The 13,553-nt window shown below is 44.9% G+C and overlaps 1 protein-coding gene and 1 long non-coding RNA gene across 12 annotated transcripts in view; one reads left to right on the top strand and one right to left on the bottom strand.

Annotated features, from left to right (window-relative positions):
* Nucleotides 1-13,553, top strand: part of SFI1 (SFI1 centrin binding protein) — a 62,736-nt gene that overhangs the window by 9,244 nt on the left and 39,939 nt on the right. For all 11 annotated transcript variants that reach the window (XR_014782610.1, XM_084799251.1, XM_084799252.1 and 8 more), the window contains exons 3-7: nucleotides 2,139-2,300; nucleotides 3,460-3,531; nucleotides 6,618-6,728; nucleotides 9,353-9,447; nucleotides 12,237-12,354. Coding sequence is in view for 10 of the 11 variants with exons in the window: in XM_084799251.1 (XP_084655377.1) it covers nucleotides 2,139-2,300; nucleotides 3,460-3,531; nucleotides 6,618-6,728; nucleotides 9,353-9,447; nucleotides 12,237-12,354 (558 nt within the window). In the remaining variant the exon portion in view is untranslated. The remainder of the gene's footprint in view (nucleotides 1-2,138; nucleotides 2,301-3,459; nucleotides 3,532-6,617; nucleotides 6,729-9,352; nucleotides 9,448-12,236; nucleotides 12,355-13,553) is intronic.
* LOC311607506 overlaps nucleotides 1-13,553 on the bottom strand; it is a 72,387-nt gene that overhangs the window by 53,409 nt on the left and 5,425 nt on the right. The gene's annotated exons all lie outside the window — the stretch shown is intronic.

Genomic DNA, 13,553 nt, shown 5'->3' with positions numbered 1-13,553 from the left:
GGATTATATGGATATGGGTCAGCTCCTGGGGTCACCGACACATGGTGCCACACCTGGCTAACATTGCAAAGTCAGTGTTTGGTAAAAAGCACGAGGCTTCAGCCCAGGCGGTGCTGGCACACACCTTTAATCTCAGCACTCAGGAGGCAAAGGCAGGTGGCTCTCTGAGTCTGAGGCCAGACAGGGCTACGCTGAGAAGCCTGTTTCAAAAGAAACATCAAGTGCTGAGATTATAAGCATGGGCCACTACGCCCAGCTCTGATTATTTTCTTAGGTAGCTAATATTTACATTTTTGTTTTGAATATTTTATTCTTTGTGTGTGCTCTCCTGTGTGTTCATACGAGTGCTTGTGCACACACATAGCCTGCAGAGGGCAGAGGGCATTGATTCTCTCGGAGCTAGCGTTAATAGGGGTTTGTAAGCCACGGGTATGGGTTCTGGGACCTGAACTGTGGTCCTTAGGAGAGCAGCAAGCTCATCTAACCACTGACCTATCACTCCAGTTCCCTAAGATTTAGAACATTTTTTATTCACTATTATTTTTTTTGTCTGTTTTTGTTTGTTTGTTTGTTATTTGTTGTTTGTTTTTTTGGGTTTTCAAGACAGGGTTTCTTTGTGTAGCCTTGGCTGTCTTGGACTCTGTGTAGACCAGGCTGGCCTTGAACTCACAGAGATCCACCTGCCTCTGCCTCCTGCGTGCTGGGATTAAAAGCATGCGCCACCACTTCCGGGCTTTATTTGGTATTTCAAGACAGTTTCTCTCTGTAGCCTTGGCTATCCTGGAACTTACTATGTAGACAGGGCTGGCCTTGAACACCCCACACTCTACCTCCTGAGTGTGCAGGCATCTACCTCCTGTGTGCTGGGGTTAAAGAGTGTGTCACTACCACCCACCTAAATTTTTTATTTTTATATGTCTGGGTGTTTTGTTTGCATGTATATCTGTGTATCAGTGCGTTGCTGGCGATTTTGAAGGGCAGAGGTATCAGATCCCTTGGAACCTGAATTACAAAGGCTATGAACTGTCATGTGGCTGCTGGGAATCTAACTCAGGACCTCTGGAAGAGCAGCTAGGGCTCTTAACCACTGAGCCATCTTTCCAGTCCTTCCCTAAAACTTTATTAAACTGGGCTTGGTAGCGCACACCTGTAATCCCAGCACTCAGGAGGCAGAGGCATGTGGATCTCCATGAGTTCGAGGCCATTCTGGATTACAAAGTAAGTCCAGGACAGCCTGAGCTACACAGAAACCCTGTCTGAAGGGTGGGGTGGGGTGGGGAAGCCAGGCATGGTGGCACAGGCTTTTAATCCCAGCACTTGGGAGACAGAGGCAGGTGGATCTCTGTGAGTTCAAGGCCAGCCTGGTCTACAAAGCAAGTCCAGGACAGCCAAGATAACACAGAGAAACCCTGTCTCAAAAAACAAACAAACAGACTATTATTATTATTTTCGTTTCTTTTTGAAGCACTAGAGGTAGAAGCTGGGACTTTCTGCAGTTCTTCTCTGATCCATAGGCCCAGCCTAGGAACTTGTTTATACTTTATAAATGATTCCTTTTATTTAGTTTTCAAAGATTTTTTTATTTACTATATATACAGTGTTGTGCCTGCATGCCAGAAGAGGGCACCAGATTTTATTATAGATGGTTGTGAGCCACCATGTGGTTGCTGGGAATTGAACTCAGGACCTTTAGAAGAACAGCCAGTGCTCTTAACCTCTGAGCCATCTCTCCAGCCCCAATGATTCCCTTTAAAATACTATAAAAATTAGTTAAAGAACATACCAGGCCTGCTGGGCTGTGGTGGGGCGATTGTCTTTAATGCCAGCACTTAGGAAGCAGATGTATGTGAGTTCGAGGCCAGCCTGGTCTATAGCCAGAACTGTTACACTGAAAAATCCTGTCTCAAAAACAAAAACAAACGAAAACAAATCCCCCCCAAACTAGGTCCAATGAGCCCACTGCTGTTCTCTAGTTCCCATTGCTGGTATTTCTGTTAGAGGTCAGGCTGCTTTGTTGGGGGCACACTTAGTATCAGCCTCTATGAGTTGAACAATATAGCTTTGTTCAATGTTAAAATGTATTTGTGTCATAAGAAGAGATCTGTTTTCTCTCCTTTTCCTTCTCTGCTCAAATGTAGGTCTTTTAGGGATGTTGTGGTTAAGAAACCTTGTTCTCCAAAGGCATCACCCCTCAGACCCTTCTCTGGGGTCCAGAGGGACCTACCTAAAAGCTGTCACTCTTTATATGGCCGTGCCTCACAAAACTGGACTCGACACCGATTAAGAGAACTGCGAGTCAGGTGAGACTTTTCATTTGTTTCTCCTTGGGCAAAATAAAATGTTACATTAAAAATGTATCGGTTTGGCCTAAGGATTGCTAACAAAAGACACAGAGTCTAAAGCCTACTTCAAGGCTGCCAGCACAAGGCTGGGCAGAGTCTAAACTAATATAACTCTTCTCCTAAACTATGGTAAACAAATTACTCCAAACTGATATATAATATGTATACCCCAAGCATTTGCCACTAAGATGCTCCTCCAGCCATTCTCCCCTTCATCCTCCTACCCAATCAACCATCGCTCTCCTCCCAACTGACACTCCTCCTCCCGCTCCCTGTCCTTCTGCCCAGCTATTGGCTAAACAAGCACTTTATTGACAGTTGTTACATCCACTCAGCATTCCTCCACAATGAAGGAATAATTCTTAATTTTTCTATGCTGCTTAGTTGGAGAACTCTTCTGAGTGGAATATTCAGATGAAAAGAATATTTAACAGCTGGGTGCGGTGACACACGCCTTAAATCCCAGCAACTGGGAGGCAGATGCAGGTATATCTCTATGAGTTCAAGGCCAGCTTGGTCTACAAAGCAAGTCTAGGACAGGCAAGGCTACACACAGAAAAACCCTGTCTCGAAAAACAAAACAAAACAAACAAACAAACAAAAAAGCGCAAAACAATCAAGTAGATTGTTTTTAAACATTTTCTTTTTTGCCGGACATGGTGGCATACGCCTTTAATCCCAGCACTTGGGAGGCAGAGGCGGGTGGATCGCTGTGAGTTCAAGGCCAGCCTGGTCTACAAAGTGAGTCCAGGACAGCCAAGGTTACACAGAGAAACCCTGTCTTGAAAAACAAACAAAACAAAGCAAAACAAAAAAATTTTCTTTTTCTTTTTGCTCTCAAGGTTTTCCTCTATATGTAACTCATGCTGGCCTGAAATCCCTGGGAATCCACCTGTCTGCCTCCTGAGTGCTAAGATTACAGGTGTGCACCACCACTGCCCAGCTTGATTTTATAAACCTGTTGTCTCCATTTTCTCTTTGATACAAGATTAGCTATACCATCGTCTTTTGATTCAGATTATGTTTCCTGCACTTGACACCTTAAGGGCTCTCTCTCCTTTACCGGAAAACGTGTTAGCCAGATGGAGCTTAGAGTGTGTTTCTTCTCTTCTTTCAGGTGTGTGGCCAGGAAGTTCCTATATTTGTGGATGCGAATGACTTTTGGACGAGTTGCCCCCTCCAGAGCCAGGTACTGTTAGCTCAGACACTGGGCTGCTGCAGAGCTTCTCTATGCTTAGTCTTTTTGTTTGTTCTTAAGGATTTTATTTATTTATTATTATGTATACAGTATCTTGCCTGTATGTACACCTGCAGGCCAGAAAAGGGCACCAGATCTCATCATAGATGGTTATGAGCCATCATGTACTTGCTGGGAATTGAACTCATGACCTCTGGAAGAGCAGTCAGTGCTCTTAACCTCTGAGCCATCTCTCCAGCCTGCCTGTTTATTCATTTTTTTATTTTAATTTTTTTTTCACCAAGTGGTGATGGCACACACCTTTAATCCCAGCACTGGAGAAGCAAAGGTAGGTGAATCTTTGAGTTGGAGGCCAGCCTGGTCTGCAGAGTGAGTTGTAGGACAGCCAGGGTTAAACAGAGAAACTCTGTCTCAAAACACTAAAAAAAAAAAATAAAAAATAAAAAAATTAAAAAAAAAAAAGGGAGATGGCTCAGAGGTTAAGAGCACTGGCTCCTCTTCCAAAGGTCCTGAGTTCAGTTCTCACACATGGTGACTCACAAACATCTATAGTGAGATCTGGTGCCTTCTTCTGGCCTGCAGGCATACATGCAAGCAGAACACTGTACACATAGTAAATAAATAAATAAATCATTTTTTAAAAACCACCAAAAGTTTTATTTTCAGTTAAAAAAAAATTTTTTTTGTAGTTTTTTTTCCATTTTGTTTTTGTTTTTGTTTTTTGGTGTTTTGTTTTGGTTTTTCAGGACAGGGTTTCTCGGTGTAGCCTTGGCCTTGAACTCACAGAGATCTAAGTGCCTCTGCCTCCATGAGTAGTGGAATTACAGGCTTGCACAGCTGTCCCAGGCTTGGTTTATTTGTATTTAGTTTGTTTGTTTGTTTGTTTGTTTTTCAAAACAGCGTTTCTCTGTGTAGTCTTGGCTGTCCTGGACCCCATTTGTAGGCCAGGCTGGCCTGGAACTCACATCAGTCCACCTGCCTCTGCCTCTGGAGTTCTGGAATTAAAGGCCTGCACCACCATGCCCAGCTGGCTTATAGTATTTGTAAAGGCCCAAATAATATTAGGATCTAGAGTGCCATTAGGCGGCCCTTTGTATCGATTATCTAAGGGGTATTGTGGTCAAATTCTACAGCAAAAGTGAACAACTTTAGGGCCCTTCGGGTCAGGTATCTGGGGCAGAGGCTGGAGGTGTTCTAACTGGCGTCCACTGGGGAGTGGGATGAGAGGGGAAGGAAAATTCCACTGCAGCCTGTCTTCCCCAGGACGCAGGGAAGACCACACAAGGACCAATCTGGTCAGTGGGTTTTCACCACAGTCAGCAGGGGGTCAGGAGCTTAGCCTGCCTAAGCCAGAAGAGATACTCAATACTTGCTACCAGTGCTTTCACAGAGGCCGGAAGGTGAGGACTGAAAGCAAGCTCTAGGAGGGTGTTCTCCTCCACAGGAAAGGGTTGGGGAGCAGAGTCACAAAAGCCAGGAGGGCAGGGAGATTGCAAGCAGCTCCAAAGGGAAGCAGGAGAAGACGACGGGGAGGGGTGCAGAGTGGCCAGGTGGGCCTAAGGAAACTAGGATTGCAGCTCCAAGGGTGGGGGACGAGGTCAGGTAAAGAGGGCCAGCTATAGCCCTGAAGATTGTGGCTGCCGTGTCCCTCGGCCTCCAAGAGTGTCAGAGGGGTGCCTGATGCTCAACAGTCACTTCCTGGGCTGAGGGAAATGGCTACACTGTTGCTGGTGGGAGGGACACAGGCATCAGGAGAGCTATCTGAGAGACAGAATCAGTGTAAGTGTTGCAGCTTGGATGCAAAGTATCCTGGCAGCCAGGAGCCAAGAATGCCACAGTGTCACACAGCACTGCAAACCGCACACAAGAGACTTATTGGGAGGGAAAACCCCAGGAGGGTGGCTGCCTCTGCTCAGGTGAAAAGCAGTGAGAACTGTGCAGAACACAGAGTTTACATAGAGTTCCTTGGGGAGGCAGAGTAGAGCCTTCCAACGTGGGGATTGGTGGGATTTCCAGTCCTGAGCTTGGGCTTCTTACTCTATAGGGTGGAGTCTGGCTTTGGCCATTAGGCCAGTTAGAGTGTTCTGTGGGTGGAACCTGGTGGCTGGAGATCCTCAGAGGAAGGGCCTGACCATTCATGTGCCTGGAGCTCTTACTTCTTCTTCTTCTTTTTTTTTTTTTTTAATAACTTTTCCAAGCATTGAGAATTTGGGGCCAGCGTGGTCTACAAGGCTAGTCCAGAACAGCCAGGACTATACAGAGAAATCATGTCTCAAAAAAATAAAAAAACAAAGCAAAACCAAACATGGAGCCGTTGAGATGGCTCCGAAGGTGAAGGTGCTTGCTGTGGTCAGGCACGGTGGCAGACACCATTAATTCTGGAGGTAGAAGCAGGAGGATCTTTGTCATTTCAAGGCAAAGCTCATCCTCACATTGAGACCCAGGACAGCCAGGGCTACATAGAGAAACCCTGTATTGTCTCAAAAAAACAAAAAGAAAAAAAAAAGTGATGCTTGCTCTCCGGCCCCAGGACTTGGCCTCTGGGGCCTGCACGGCAGCACCTGTTCTTACACACACAGATGAGAGGGAAGCAGCTGTCTCTTACCTGACCTGAACAATTCAAAACTGTTGACAGTTATAATAGTTTTAACGTTTTATTATTAAGTTTGTGTGTGATGTGTGTAAATGTGCACGTGCCATGATACACGCATGGAGGTCAGGGGACCGCTTTGTAGTGTCCTTTCTCTGTTACCACCTTTTCGTGGTGCCCAGAGCAAGATCAAGTTGTCCCACTTCTGTGGCTTTAGCTAATGAGTCATCTCACCTGCTCCCCAAAATCGTAGCTTTTGATCCCCTCCGCTTTCCCTTCGTCTCTGTGGTAGTTGAACTCCTGCGTGTGATGCGGTGTCTTGTTCCTAGTGTATACCATACTGAACTTGTGATCTGACAACCAGTGTGCCAGTTTCCATGCTTTGGTGTTTTTCCTGGGCAGGTAAGGGCAGTGTGAAGTCGGCTGGACAGAGGTGTCATCCAGGCCACCTCACTTGCAGCTTTCTGATGGTCTGCCATCTCCTCAGGTTTTTCCACGAGCAGCGAATCCTGCAGAAGGTCTTTGGAGAGTGGAGGGAAGAGTGGTGGGTCTCCCAGCGGGAGTGGAAGCTCTGCGTCCGAGCCGACTGCCATTACAGGTTGGGTTTCCTGTCTCATTACGTCACGCTTGTTGAAATACAGATTTTATTGGGACTGGAGAGATGGCTCAGTGGTTAGGAGCACCTCCTGCTCTTCCGAGGTTCCTGAGTTCAATCCCCAGCAACCACATGGTGGCTCACAACTATCTATAATGTGATCTGATGCCCTCTTCTGGCATGTAGGTGTACATGCAGGCAGAAATCTGTATACATAATAATAAATAAATAAATCTTAAAAAAAAAAAAAGGAATACAGATTTTACACCACATTGAACAATTATTCGATGTCTTATTTCTGTTCCAAAGGAGCAGAGTTTTGGATTGCTTTCTAGCTTTTTGAAATCCCTTTGAGAATAAGTAAATCCTTACTTCTTTGCAGTTTCATCTGTGCATGCTCCTCTGAGTTGGGTAACTGTTGGCCACGCTGAGGACTTGTGACCTCTACTCACGGATTCCATACATCTCTAAGCCTGAGAGTTAGTTTCATAAAATAATTAGTTCTAGCATCCTGATTATGATCAAGAAACGGTGTGTCCCTGTGTCCCACATAGGACATTTAGAAAATAGAGAGGCTGGGTCTGGTAACTGAATGGGAGGCCAAGTGGTTAGCCTCCACAAAGTCATAGCTTTACTCTCTAGCACCAAAACACAGTTAAAAAGCAAAGAAAAGGGAAAAAAGAAGAGTCTTGGCCCTTGCCTGTCACATTGCAAGGAATAATTGTAGGGAAAAGTAAAATTTACATCAAATACCCATTTTTAGAGCAAGTAAGATAACTTATTAGGTAAAGGCATTGGCTGCCACCTGACGACCCCAGTTGGATGCCCAGAGCCCACATGGAGAGAGGCAGCGCCTTTCTGCACGTTGTCCTCTGACTTCCTCATGTTCCCTGTGACACAAACACCCTTCCACACAATGAATATAATAATTTTTTTTTTGAGAAAGGCTCTCTACATAGTCTTTTTTTGTTTTTTTTTTTCTGAGACAGATTAAAAAGCAAAGTAAGACCATATATACATGTTTGTAAGATGCTGTTCACTCCTGAGCTTGATTGGGCCAGGAGCTTTGAAGCACAGAACATAACGACAACAAAAGCAAACTAAGGTTACTTACCACTTAATACAGAAACTGTGTCTGGTGTTAAACTGAAAGGGGTGGATGAGCGGGCAGTACACTCTGGAACACAACAGGGAAAGAGTTAATTATGCTGTAGAGAGGAGGGAAGGTGGCATTTGAAGCCATTTTCTATGTATGGGGCCTTTGCCTGCATTTATGTCTGTGCACTATACAAATGAAGTACCTGCAGAAGCCAGAAGAGGTCAGCCCCTTAGAGCTGGAGTTACATGTGGTTGTGAGCTGCCGTGTGAGTGCTGGGAACCTAACCAAGGTCCTCTGGAAAAGCAACTAGTGCTGTTAAACACAGAGCCGTTTCTTTTTTTTTTTTCTTTTTTTAATTTATATATTTTTATTTTAAATGCATTGGTGTTTTGCCTGCATGTATGTCTCTGTGTTGGGGACTCAGATCGTGGAGTTACAGACAGTTGTAAGCAAGCTGCCATGTGGGTGCTGGGACTTGAAACCGGGTCAGAGCCATTTCTTTAGCCCCAATTATTATTACTTTTTAATATATTTTTTTGTTTTGTTTTTTTTTTTTGTTTTTTTGTTTTTTGGTTTTTTGGGTTTTTTTTTGGAGTTACAGGTAGTTTATTTATTTATTTATTTTTTATGAATAGATTCTCTTTTCATTTTAGAAGATTATTGATTATTGGGAAGGGCCTTTGTCTATATTGATTCCATAGACAAGTAGATAGTCCATGGATATGTATGGATGTCTTTACTGCAAGTTAAAACAAAAATTTAAATATACATTTTTCAAATTATTTAAATGAACAATGATAAAGTTAATATTTACATGTTTTTTTTTATTAATTTATCCTTGTTATTGTTTTGTTTTTTTGAGATAGTTTCTCTGTGTAGCCTTGGCTGTCCTGGACTTGCTTTGTAGACCAGGCTGGCCTCAAACTCACAGCAATCTGCCTGTCTCTGCCTCCCGAGTGCTGGGATTAAAGGCATGCATCACCATGCCCGACTTTATTATTACTTTTAAATTTTATTTATTTTATGTATAAGGGTACACTGTCTTTATGCACAGCAGAAGAGGGCATCGGATCCAATTGTAGGCAGTTATAAGCCATCATGTGGTTGCTGGTTTTTTTGTTTTTGTTTTTGTTTGTTTTTCGAGACAGGGTTTCTCTGTGTTATCTTGGCTGTCCTAGACTTGCTTTGTAGACCAGGCTCATGTAGTTGCTGGGAACTGAACTCAGGACCGCTGGAAGAACAGCCAGTGCTCTTAACCGCCAAGCCATATTTCCAGCTCTCCCCAATTATTTTTTTTAGATGGCTTTCCTGTCATGGGTCAGAACAGACCATTACTTCCTGTAGGATTTCCTTGTGCTAATCCTAGGGAGCACCCACACTCCAAATAACCCAATGTCTGCTGATCAGTTCTCTATCAACTATAAGTTTTTCTCTTCTCGAATGTTCTTAAGTGTAGAAGTGACTGGGTGTGCTGTGTGGAGTTACTCCGTGGTCTCACTGGAAGCCCTGTTTGCATTTGGTCCCTCAGGTACTACTTATACAACCTGATGTTCCAGAACTGGAAGACTTTTGTGCAACAGCGACGGCAGATGAGGAAGGGGTTCTGCAGAGCCGAGCATCATGGTGAGAGAGGGGAGAGTGTGTCTGACGGCCTTGACTGGCCCTCCAGGAGTTCTGGGACAGAGAATCATCTGGGAGAAAGAGGAGGCGTGCTTGATTTCCTTTCTTGTTTTTGGAGTGCGATCTGGGTGATCTAGTCCTGTCTCATGAGATGCTGTCCCCACATGGGGTAGTCTGGGCATTTGAAGCTCACTAGGCGGAGTGTGCGAGCTGACTGGACCTGGCCTGCTGGTTTGCCCTTAACTCAGCACAGCACACCTGCTGTGCAGAGGCGAGGTGTAGACCTGTACTTCCTTCCCTGTGGAGGTGACAAGCCTCCCTTAGGTTAGTTTTGTTCCTCAGCATTTATCTGGTCTTCTGAGAGCCTTCTGAAGGAGTCACCTGTGCTCACCTTTTCTTTACTGCTGCCTCACAGTGCCCTCACCTTCCCCTGCCTCACAGTGCCCTCACCTTCCCCTGCCTCACAGTGCCCTCACCTTCCCCTGCCTCACAGTGCCCTCACCTTCCCCTGCCTCACAGTGCCCTCACCTTCCCCTGCCTCACAGTGCCCTCACCTTCCCCTGCCTCACAGTGCCCTCACCTTCCCCCGCTGTTGCTGCTGCTCATCAGCTCTTCGCATTTACTCCCCATGTTCCTTGTTCACATAGCTGTAAGAGGGGCTGGACGATTACACCACACCACTCTGCACCTTCACTTGTCTCCCCTACCTCCCCCATTTTGTTTTTCTGTTTTTCAAGACATGGTTTCTCTGTGTAGCCTTGACTGTCCTAGAATTCACTTTGTAGAGATCTGTATCTTAATTTCTTTTTCTTTCTTTTCTTTTCGTTTTTTTGTTTTTGTTTTTGTTTTTTAAGACGAGGTTTCTCTGTGTACCCTTGGCTGTCCTGGACTCGCAGTGTAGACCAGGCTGGCCTTGAACTTACAGAAATCCACCTGCCTCTGCCTCCCAAGTGCTGGGATTAAAGGCATGCACCACCACTACCTGGCTGATTTCAGTTCTTTTAATATTTAAATGTTTATTTTGTGGCATAGATTGTCTTGTTGGTTAGTTTGGTTTTGATTTTTTAAAAATGGAGTTTCTCTGTGTAGCCCTGGTTGTTTTGGAACTCATTATGTAGTCCAGGCTGGCCTTGAACTCACAGAGATTGTATACCTCTGCCTCTCGAGTGCTGGGAAAGGCATGCACCACCACGCTTGGCTAACAGGCATTTTCTTTTCCTTTTTAAAAAGATTTATTTATTTATTATGTATATAATGTTCTGCCTGCAATTGTACCTGCATGTCAGAAGAGAGTACCATATCTTATTATAGATGGCTGTGAGCCACCATGTGGTTGCTGGGAATTGAACTCAGGACCTCTGGAAGAACAGACAGTGCTCTTAACCTCTGAATCATCTCTCCAGCCCGATGGGCATTTTCTTAATGAGTGTCTCCTGCTGCTTTCCTTGTAGTTTATAGTTATAACAGTTATAGCTGAATGTTTTGTAGTAGAAAGGGAAAGTCAGTTGTTTGTTTGCATATTTAAGATAATCTTTGTTTCCATGGTTGGGAAATTGTGGTCAGTAAAGTCCTTTGCAAGGTACGCACGAGAAGCTGAGTTTGACTCCTTAGCCCCCACATAAAAGGCGGCATGCTTTCTCCCAGCTCTGGAAGTGGGGGCAAGAGGATTCCTGTAGCTCTCCCACTTAGCTCGTCTAGTCAATTGGTGAACTCCAACTGTCTTAAAAAATAAGACCAGACGTGGTAGTGCACACCTTTAATCCCAGCTTTTTGGGAGATAGAGAGAGTGGATTTCTGTGAGTTTGAGGGTAGTCTGGTCTACAGAGATAGTTCCAAATCAGCCAGGGTACATAGAGATCTGGTCTCAAAACAAAACAAAACAAGAGGTGGAGGGGAGTAGGGGGCAGCACCCTCAGAAGAGTGCAGTTTTTCTTTAAATGCTTTTAAACATTACCGGTTGTCACTTGTGCTGTCTTGAGTCCTTGTTAATTTTGTAACATTACTCAGTGTTTCCAGCAGAGGGCACTTGAGGGCTGGGAAAGATATAGAGACTTTAAAGATAAGCCCTTAAGCTGGTATCATAACCCCAAATAGTAATATCTCCCTCGGTCCCCTTTAAAGGCTTTCTTACATTTGATTGTTTGTTTGTTTAACTGTGTGGGGGTTCCTGTATACCGTGATGCTCATGGGAGGTCAGAAGAAAACCTGCCGGAATCAGTCCTCTCCTTTTTTTGTGTGGGCTCCAGGGGTTAAACTGAGGCCATCAGGTTTGGCAGCAAGTACCTTTAATCACTGAGTCATTTCACCAGCCCTCTCTACCCTTCTTTTTTTCAGATTTTACTTTTAATTATGTTTGTGTGTATATACCAGGGTGTAGAAATAGGCAGGTGCCTGCAAAGGCCAGAAGAAAGGCATCAGATCCGCTGCAGTTCACCCTGGAGCCGGAGTCACAGGTGGTTATGAGCTGCCCAGTGTGGGCGCTGAGAACCGAACTGAACCTCTGCAAGAGTAGTAGATACTCTTAGCTGCTGAGCTATCCCTCCACTCCAGATAACTTTTTGGGGCTGGAGAGATGGCTCAGAGGTTAAGAGCACTGACTGCTCTTCTAGAGGTCCTGAGTTCAATTCCCAGCAACCACATGGTGGCTCACAACCATCTATAATGTGATCTGCTGCCCTCTTCTGGCCTGCAGGTGTACATGCAGGCAGAGCACTATAAACATAATAAATAAAGGTGTGCACCAGTATACCCTGGGTCCTGAAAAAAAAAAAGTAACTCTTTGATGTCTCTAGATACAAGGCAGAAGATGCGCCAAGCCTGGAAGTCCTGGCTGATCTACATGGTTGCTCGTAGGACCAAATTGCACATGCAGACCACTGCTCTAGAGTTTAGGCGGCGGAGAACCTTAGGGTGAGTGTGTGGGGCTCCACAGGACAGCAAACATCCTTTCACCTCAGTATTGGTATGATAGCTAATCTTACCACAATGCTTAGAACACAGCTGATACCTGTGTATTTCCCCACTGATAACACCCAACTATAATATTGAATTTTTTATGTAATTATGATTAATTCTAATTAAATGCTTAAATGTTCTAAGCCTGTGTTAACTTTGTAAATATAATTTTTGGGGGTAGGGGTTATGTGCTGGCTAGTTTTTGTTTGTTTGTTTGTTTTTCAAGACAAGGTTTCTCTGTGTAGCCTTGGCTGTCCTGGACTCACTCTGTAGACCAGGCTGGCCTTGAACTTACAGTGATCCGCCTGCCTCTGTCTCCCAAGTGCTGAGATTAAATGCGTGCACCACCACGCCCAGCTCGTGCTGCCTAGTTTTATGCCAACTTGAAACAAGCTAAAGTTATCTGAAAGGAGGGAACCTTAATTGAAAAAACACTTCCATAAGACTGGGCTGTAGCCAAGCGTGGTGGCACACGCCTGTACTCTCAGTACTTGGGGAGGCAGAGGCAGGAGAATCTCTGTGAGTTTGAGGCCAGCCTGGTCTACAAAGTGAGTCCAGATAGCCATGGCTATACAGAGAAACACTGTCTTGAAGGAAGAAAAAAAAAAAGGAAAAAAGATTGGCCTGTAATCAACCCTACAGGGCATTTTCTTAATTAATGATTGATGGGTGAGGGCCCAGCCCATTGTAGGTGGTGCCATCCTGGGCTGATGGTCCTGGGTTCTATAAGAAAGCAGTCTGGGGGCTGAAGAAATGGCTCAGTGTTTAAGAGCACTGGCTGCTCTTCCAGAGGTCTTGAGTTCAATTCCCAGCAACCACCTGGTGGCTCACAGCCATCTATAATGTGATCTTACACCCTTTTCTGGCCTGCAGGTGTACACGCAGACATAGCACTCACATACATAAAATAAATAAATCTTAAAAAAAAAAAGAAAGCAGACTGAGCCGGGTGGTGGTGGTGCACACTTTTAATTCCAGCACTCTGGGAGGCGGAGGCAGGTGGATAGCTGTGAGTTAGAGGCCAGCCTGTTCTACAAAGTGAATACAGGACAGCCAAGGCAACACAGAGAAACCCTGTCTCGAAAAACCAAAAAGAAAAAGAAAAAGAAAGCAGGCTGAGCAAGCCATGAGGAGCAAGAAGTAAGCAGCACCCC

Source organism: Acomys minous (assembly GCF_964271855.1).
Source record: "Acomys minous genome assembly, chromosome: 10".
Classification (NCBI taxonomy): Eukaryota; Metazoa; Chordata; class Mammalia; order Rodentia; family Muridae; genus Acomys; species Acomys minous.
The sequence above is the reverse complement of the archived record's forward strand: the minus strand, read 5'-3'. Positions and strand labels throughout refer to the sequence as shown.